Below are 9040 nucleotides of genomic sequence, written 5' to 3'. Positions count from 1 at the left end.
TTGTTTGATGTGTTGTAATATGCTCCAGTTCTGAAGCCTGTCTTTTCACCTTGCTTATAATTTCCTTCATTCTGCAGAAGCTTAGAAGTTTCAGTCAGTCGCTTTTATTTCCTTCTGTTTTTATTTCTATTACTCTTGGAGGTGGAACATAGAGGAGAAGATCTTGCTGTGATTTCTGTCAGAGAGTTTTCTGCCCATGTTTTTCTCTAAGAACTTTATAGTTTCTGGTCTTCCACTTAGGTTTTTAATCCATTTTGCATTTATTTTTGTGTGTGCCATTAAAAAACATTTCATTCTTTTAATGTGGTTGACCTGTTTTCCCAGAACTGCTAGTTCACGAGGTTGTCTTTTCTCCATTGCATATTTATGGCCCCTCTGTCAAAGACAAGGTGGCCGTGGGTGTGTGGCTTCATCTCTGGACTTCCTATTTTGTTCTGTTGATCTGTAACCTGTTTTCCCAGAACTGCTTGTTCACGAGGTTGTCTTTTTCCCATTGCATATTTATGGCCCCTCTGTCAAAGACAAGGTGGCCGTGGGTGTGTGGCTTCATCTCTGGACTTCCTATTTTGTTCTGTTGATCTGTATTTCTGTCTTTGGCCCAGTATCTTACTATTTTGATGACTGTAGATGTGTAGTATAGTCTGAAGTCAGGAAGTCTGATTCCTCCGTTTCCATTGTTTCTCAAGAGTTATTAACTCATTGGAGGTCTTTTGTGTTTCCACACAAATTGTGAAATTATTTGTTCTAATTCATTGAAAAACACCATTGGTGTTTTTATAGGGATTCCATAGTTGAATCCAAGAATATCAATGGTGAATGAATGTACCAATAGATTGCATTGAGTTGTATACTTACTGATGGTCACTATATTGATTCTTCTAATGCAAGAACATGGTATACTTCTTCATCTACTTGTGCTATCTTTGATTTCTTTCAACATGGTTTTAGAGTTTTATGTACCAGGTCCTTGCTTTCTTTGGAGGAATATATTCCTAAATATTTGAGTCTCTTCATTGGATCGTGAATGAGATACTTTTCCTTAAGTTCTCTTTCTCCTTTTTCATTGCTGGTGTATCAGAATGAAAGCGATTCCTGAGTATATATTTTGTATTCTTCAGCTAACTCTATTCATTGATTAGCTCGAGTAATTTTCTGCTGGCATCCTTAGTGTTCACTGTGTGGAGGGTCATGCCATCTTCTAACAGTAATAGTTTGTTTGTGTTCAATCTGTATTCCTTTTATTTGCTTTTCCCCTGATTGTTATGTCTAGGACTAATTTAAAAACTAATTCCAATGTGTTTTTCACCTCAGAAAAGCTTACTGATGAAATTACTAAGCACTGAGGAATCTCAATTCTACGAGATTCCCACAATAGAATCATGAAGATCTTCAGGAGTTAGGGGTAATTTTTTGGGCAGCAGGGAAGCAGAAACTGTTTAAGTCTTTAGAAAAATGTATCATAATCAAATTAGTCGGAATATTTGTAGTCTTTCCTTCAGTTTCAGAAAACTCTACATCCCTAAGTGTAATGCAGGGCTTTCTAACTGAAACCAAGGAACTCACCAAGACCTCACCAAACTCTAACAGTGCAAATTAGAAAAATTGTGTTACTGTGCTGTTAAAATTTGTGAGCTTTATAGCCAAATTAAGAATTTAACCTTCAAGATGGTTGTGCTAAAGATCCTGCTAAAACAGGTGTGGCCACAGGGCAAGGGAAGAGGGAAGGTATGGGTGACCCTTGAATGAAGTGTGGTCTGGGGAAGAGGCAGGCTCCAAAGGCACAGCTGAGAAGAGTCCGGCAGGGCCACACCTGTAAGTGCCACAGCCATGACTTTGGGTGTGTCCCTCAGGCCTGCATCTGAGGAGGAGCAGCACCCGAGTCCAGAAATGACCAGAGACAGTACACCAGAGCAGCCTCGGCAGACAGTTATTGTTGTAAATGTGGATGATCCCGGGAAATATCTGAGAGAGCGGGAGTCCCACTACCCATGCCCGTCAGTCAGAATCCCTGTGTTTGCACTCACTAGTGCAGTGAAAAGGCACAAGGTGGAACTGGAAGGGGCTGCTGTTCTCATCTGCTGAGAGTGCCAGACCAATTCAGACACACACCTACCATCCGTTGTGAAGACAGGACACAGGTCAAACACTCAGGGCTTTCTTGTTGAAGGCACACACACACACACACAGAGGCACATTACCCCCTTGCTTGAGGACACAGTGTGCAACAGGGACTGCAAATCCTGACCAGGTAAGCAGTGACATGACACTACCCAGCACACACAAGTCAGGAGGAGGACAGTAGGTGTGAGAAACAGCCCCTGGTTGGGGGATGCAGACCACCTCAGATGCAAAACACCAGAGGGGACACGGAGCAATGAATGTGTCTGATGGTATGGCAGGGCCGGAGGCATCAGTGTTGGCTGGGCAAGTGGAAGAACCCAGCATCGTTGGAAACTCCTGTTCCAGTGTGCTTCTTCTACCCAAGACTAGGACTGTTGCTATTGGATCTTCTGGCCCAGCATGTGGTCTGAATGGCTCCTTGACCTAAAGCAGATTATGAACCACCCTCAAGTTTCTGTCATGATCAGCAATCAAGATAAAGACTTTCTTAGCTACAAGATTGAAGGTCAGTGAGGGGGACTGAGGATGGGTGGGTATGGGACCTGGCGGGGAGTAGGAGGATCATGTTAGCCATGTTCCTGCACTGTGAGACTTTGCAGAGGCATCGTGGAAGCTGTTAATGCCTACCTGGGTGACAAGCTGAGGCACCTAGCAGCTTGCACCTTTACCCTCGTCCCTATCCTGCCAGGTGCAGATGCAGAACCATCCAAAATCCCGCTGCATGCTGATCTTTACATTTGGGGACAAATCCTACTTCTGGAACACGATGATCGTTAAGGAGTATTACCTTGACATCATTGGTAAAACGTGGCTCCAGGGTGGTGAGTGTAGGTGTGTAAGGAGGTGAATGATCCACCTGCAGAATCCACCCTTGTGTTCGCTTTCTGGAGGTTATAGGGCACGATATTCCACTCCAGTCCACTGGTTCTGGGACTGTGAATGAGGAGCACAAGCCACAGGCTAGAAATCAGGAGCCTTAAATTTCTCAGCTGGTTGTCAGGCGACTACTGCCCAGAATCGAACAGGATTGCTGAGGTGCGGTTGCTTTGGGCTTGCATACAGGTGACGATTGATGTTGGAGTTCTTGGATGCTCACGGGTGGGTTGCGGGCCTGGTCAGCCCTGGACTGATCTTGCTTGTGCCTCCAGCAGATCATTGACAAAGACGTGTGGACGACCCTGTGAAGTATTACCCTAGGAAGGAAGTTTCTGCCATGAGGAGTAACTGGCAGAAACACATGTGGTGAAGGGGTCTGGAGGTGGGCCCTGTAGTGACAGCCATGTAGTGGCCGGGACACTGTCCTTTCCCAAATGGGGATGACTCAGGCACATGCAAGCTGTCTGTGGAGCCAGATTCTTGGTCATGCATGTGGCAGATGACCTGCTGAGACTGGGGGCTTGGGGACTCGGTGTGTCCGTGAGTGAATCAAGTCTCCTTCAATTTAACTGTGGTTGCAGTGCAAGAGGCCTAGGTGATACTACTAGAGGCAGGGTGAATTAAGTATATTTGTCAGAATCATCCTTCCGTGGGTGCTGCCATCCCCCAGCCTCCTGTTGCTCACCGAGTTTAAGATTGCCTGGGCCTACACTCCTGCACCTTACCATGGGAAGGCCTGTCATTGCAAGGGCATCTTCTCCAGGGTCCCAGTGCACCTCTGTGCTGACTTTGGGATCTTCTGTGATTTTGCACATCCACCAATCAGTGTCTCACCATGACCACACTTGCTGCACTGGAAGAGGCTTCAGGCTGCCTTCAGAAAATAGGGAAGTGTTCGGGGAGGAGGTGGACAGAGAGCTCCAAGTGCAGGACGTGGTGCCTACTGATGCCATCTCAGACATTGCTGGACATGGGCATCTTCAGCTCCTGAAACACCTATGTTCCCTGTTTGTGTTTGTGTCCCCATATCGAGCCTGTCTGTGTATACACATGTGTGCTTGTGTCGCCTGTGTGTGTGTGTGTGTGTGTGTGTGTGTGTGTGTGTGTGTCTCCAGCCCAGGGAAAAAACAGAGATAAACGCAACAGGAGAGGAAATGCCAAGCAATCAGAAGAGGAGGCACAAGGCGTCCCCAGTCTGAGGGTGATTGATCGCCCTATCTCCGCAGGACCCTGTCCAGGATGGGAATGAGGAAAGGATGGTCAGAGATAACTCAGGACCTTGGCTCCAGAAGTCTGCAATGAGACAAAATGCAAAAACACGCTCACTATTTCTCCGTGTTCTTGTATGTGTTTGGACCAGGAAGAGCGGGTGCATGGTCTGTGGATTCACCCAGGGCATATCAGGTGGGGTGGGCCTTTAAAACCACCGCCTGTGGAGCCCACAGTTTGTGGGGACATAGGCCGTCCTGTGGAAATGGTGGATGTGGATACAGAGGACCTGGGATGTTGAGGAGGCTAAGGTCTTGCTGAGAAGGACAGAGACTCGAAGGAGAAAGAGGCACAGATTGATGTACTGGAGACTTGTTCCGCACATGTGAGAAGGAGACCCAGGAAGGTCCTGGGCGAGTGCTTGCCAGGATCAGCCCATCAGCCAGCACCCTCTCTCCATGAGGGTGGCACACACTGGCACAATGTAACACAAAATGCGAGACATGCTAAGGTAGGCTGTCCGTGCAAAACCACAGGCATCCTAGGAGAGACAAGGCGAGAGCGTGGCATGCCTTCAGTCACTTCTAGCCTCCCTGGCTGTGCAGAACGGCGAAGAAAGTGCAGGTGTTGATGTATGTGTGTGCTCCTCTGCCGGGGTATGCCAATGAGGGAGGGAAAAGGGAGGAAGCAAGGATGGTGGGCTTATTGCATGTCTCATAGGAACTCGAGAGAGTGGGATACAGGGAAGCCCCTGGGGCAGTTCGGGGCCTGCTGGTTTTCAGGGTCCAGGGGAAAGGCAATAGGAGTCCTGCCAAAGATACCCCATGGCTCTTGCAGAAAACCCTGATATAAATTCCCTCTTTCTTCTGGGTCTTTCCCTTGGCTTTGGGCGCCTAAGGGGCAAAGGTGAGTGTCTGCACCTGGGGGACGATTTTGGCAGTCTCTCTGGATCACAATCTCTGATTTTGTTGTAGGCAATCTGCACCAGGTGACACTCAGAGGGAAGCTGCATTCCAGGTGACAGTCTTGGATGTCCGTGTGCCCAACCAAGGACTGGCTTCCTTGGCACGTGGGCTGTATAGGTAAGCAGGGATGCCTGGCTGTAGGGAGTCCTACCGGGGCTTAATGAACCCAATGAAAGAGAGTATTTGCATTTAGCAAATCAATGAGGCCTGGGTGGAATCAAGCCCTCTTGGTGTTTTTGAGATAGAAAAGCTGCTTTCTGCCCAAGGGAGGGATGAGCTGTGGGCCCAGAAAGGGCAGGATTCCCAGATCATCATCTGTTTGGGGACTCCATGGGTCTGGGTAGGAATAAACAAACAGAAGGGACCACCTGTAGGAATGCCACCTTACCATTATGGCTCGGGTTTCATGCCTTGTATCAGAAGAGACCATCTATCTATGTGCACCTTCTTCACAACATTGGATCAAACCCAGGCCTGTCAAAGACTCTGGGGGCCCTTGGAGGCTCGGGCATCTCTTTGGCCTTTTCCTGCTAAAGGGAGGTAGCTCTTGGAGGCACAGTTAGACAGGTGAACACAGAAAGCTACACAGGTAGAAAGAACAGTGGGCCTCACTCAGACTGTTGGGGGTGGTAGGCTAGCAATAGGAACACAACATTGACCAGGAATGACCTAGATAGGAACACACTGAGAAAGCAGTTCTCCAAGTCAGCTGAGCCCAGACGTCCTTGTTTTCTGGTCTCCTGAAAGAATGCACAGGCAATGGATCAGGCCAGCGTGACTGGTACTGTGAAGCTGTCCAAGGTGATGGGAGAATGCAGAACGCAGGCACAGCTCATTCAGCTCTCCAGGGCGAGCATTTCCAACCCTGCCTGATGCTTTGCAGATCGGTCCCTGTCAGGAGCAAATGCCAAAATTTTGTAACCTTTGAGGCTAAGTCACAGAGCTGGAAGTGCAACCTCACATGTTCAATGAGAAAGTGAAAGAAAATAACCAGGACAAAAAAATAGGGTGCTTACCAATGTTGATGCTCCTGGACAAGAAAGTTTGTACTTCTACATATGTGCAATTCCTCTCAGGGATGTCGGTGTGTACACAAGCATGTGTGCGCATATGTTCATGAAAAGCACCTGATGGTATGCTTGTGAGTATGAGGTGTAGAAACTGACCTAACCAGGTGATGGAAGTTGGATAGCGAAACCGTGAAGGTCATAGGGAAAGTACATACTCTGGCCATCAGAAGCACTGGAGCCAGGGTACCAATCCCTGTTATCTCACTGAGTGAGCAATTTCTAAGTGGAATTACAGTAGTGCACCCAGGATGCACCTGGCAGAAAGGAGAGGCAGAAAGAAAGTGCCTGGGGGTGACCAGTGAGAGTGCCGAGGATCTGAGACACAGAACAGGCTGCAATCCCAAGACACAGAAGCCATGGTGGGTGATCCCACAGCCCCTTGGACATGCAGCAACAAGGGCCTTTCTATCCTTATCAAACTCTGGGATTTCTTTCCCTGACATTGCCATGAGACACATAGACACCAGCCCTGGTACATACACAAAAGGATTGCCCCAAACAGTGCTGTGCCAGAAGCAGAGATAAAGAGACACAAAGTGAGCTCTGTACCCTAAGGCTGTGGTGTCCCTGAACAATAGAGATCAACTGCTGCAAACGGTGGGGTTTTTCCCTTCTCCCCTAGCATCTGGACAGCATCAGGTACTCTATCCCATGGAGAAAAGTATCCAGCCACTTGGAGCCCCTGTGTATCATTTGGATACTCATGGAGAGCTTCCAGTTATTGAAGGTCCTGTGGGACACAGGAGTGTGTTGTTCAGATTGTGGAGCAAGAACCCGTGGTTGGAATTTCCAGATCCAGGTCAATGACAGCGCCTGGGGTAGTGGCAGATGCAAAACATGCTAGCTCCCAAAAGCAGAATCTGGCCATATGGTGGAGCTGGAGCCCAGGAACCGCAGAAGATGTCCTCCGGTCTAGGGGTGTGCCCATAAGGGTGCCGTCCAGTACCCTCTCAGCCATTGGTCTAGATTTGGGCCAGCAGCATGTGCGCGGCGGCTCACAGCCTAGAGCCGTGCCTGTTTGGCTGATGTACCAGAGCCTGTTCACCCGATCCTGGGCTCACCACCACCCCTTTCTTCAGCCTCAGGCCACCCCAGACACACCAGCCACTGCCTCCCGATCATGCCTCTCACTCCCCACCCCGAAAAAACAAGTGGGTCCCACAGGCTTATTGCAGCCTGGGCCGCCATTGCACACCACTTGCTTTGGTGCTCTTATGTCCCATCCTTTCACATCTGACCCAGTCTGGGGTCATGGCCAGGGCCAAGAAGAGCACGAGAGGTGGTCAGAGGAATGCGGGAGCGTCTTGGGACCCCGGACCTACTTAGTTGTGAGCCCAGATGCTCAGGGGGATGGGGCCCTGCAGCCTGCCCTTGTGATGCTGTGCACGGCTGCGACCCTGCAGCCACCAGTTGCAACAGCAGGCGACAATGCGACCCACGTCAGCGTGGAGGCGGCAGGGGATGGCGGGGCCCTGGTGGACAGAGACGTGGCAGGGATCAGGCGGGTGTTCCAGCTGCTTGTGGAAGACAACATGGAGGAGGTGGAGGTTTTGGCTGATGAGGAGCAGCAACGGGGGTCCTCGCAAGACCTGAAGGAAAAGGTGTTAGAGGATCAGGGCAAGGAATTGCCGGGAGACCCAAATGAACTTCTGGCACTAGATGCGCTGCAGGCGCTGGCCACCCTGCAAGTGGAACTGAGCTCTGACCATGAGAAAAACTGCAGGGGCTATGTTTCGTTCATGTGCAAGAGCCCTCAGAGGAGGAATCATGTCTCGGTTCAGAGGAGTGCCATTATCCAGGGTATCTCTGGTTTCTGGGCCAAAGTGGTATCCTTTCTGCTGCTTCTTGGGGTCTGCTGCTCAGGAGGAGGAGGAGGTGCAGAAGCAGGAGCAGGAGGATGGGTGGGGACGAGGGCGTAGGATGGGTGCTGATGGACCCTGTAGGAAGTGTGGTACTGGGCAATTGGCAGGCTCCAAAGGCACAGCTGAGTAGAGTCCAGGCAGGGCCACACCCCTGAGTGTTGCTGCCATGAATTTGTGTGTCTACTTCAGGCCTGCATCTGAGGAGGAGCAGCTCCAAGGCCTCTAAGTCAGGAATGACCAGAGACAGTACACCAGAGCAGCCTTGGCAGACAGTTATTGTAAATGTGGATGATCCCGAAAATAAATGAGACTTGGGAGTCACACACACATACACACAGACACACATACACATACACAAACACACACTAACTCCTTTGCTTTTGGACACGATTTGTTTCAATGACTGCAATTCTGACCATGTAAGCAATGACATGCCACTACTCGGCATACACAGGTCTGGAGAAGAGAAGGGATCAGAAACAGCCCCTTCTTGGGGAATGCAGACCACCTCAGATACAGAACACCACAAGGAACCCAGAGCCATGAGCGTGCCTGATAGTATGGCAGGGCCTGAGGACATCAGTGGTGGCTGGGCAAGCAGAAGTGCCCAGCATCCTTGATGATGCCTGTTCCAGTGTCCTTCCACCCCAGACTAGGGCTGATGTTCCTGGCTCTTCTTGGCTTAGCATATGGCCGATATGGCTCCTTGACTTAAAGCAGATTATGAACCACCCTTAAGTTTCTGTCATGATCAGCAACCAAGATAAAGACTTTCTCAGCTACATGATCGACTTGAAATTCAGTGAGGGAGACTGAAGACGGGACTTGGTGTGGAGTGAGAGGATCATGCTATCCATGTTCCTACAATGTGAGTGTTTGCAGAGGCTTCGTGGAAGCTGTTAATGGGAGGCAAGCTGAGGTCCCTAGAAGCTTGCAC

The 9040-nt window shown here is 49.6% G+C and overlaps 1 protein-coding gene across 1 annotated transcript; it reads left to right on the top strand.

Annotated features, from left to right (window-relative positions):
* The first annotated feature begins 7455 nt into the window (after positions 1-7455).
* LOC132344541 (testis-specific Y-encoded protein 1-like) lies at positions 7456-8818 on the top strand. The gene is made up of 3 exons (XM_059884229.1): positions 7456-7569; positions 7645-8041; positions 8790-8818. The coding sequence occupies exons 1-3, from the start codon at positions 7456-7458 to the stop codon at positions 8816-8818; spliced, it is 540 nt and encodes a 179-aa protein (XP_059740212.1).
* The last annotated feature ends 222 nt before the right edge of the window (positions 8819-9040 follow it).

The sequence above is a fragment of the Bos taurus genome, chromosome Y, assembly GCF_002263795.3.
Source record: "Bos taurus isolate L1 Dominette 01449 registration number 42190680 breed Hereford chromosome Y, ARS-UCD2.0, whole genome shotgun sequence".
Taxonomy (NCBI): domain Eukaryota; kingdom Metazoa; phylum Chordata; class Mammalia; order Artiodactyla; family Bovidae; genus Bos; species Bos taurus.
The sequence above is the reverse complement of the archived record's forward strand: the minus strand, read 5'-3'. Positions and strand labels throughout refer to the sequence as shown.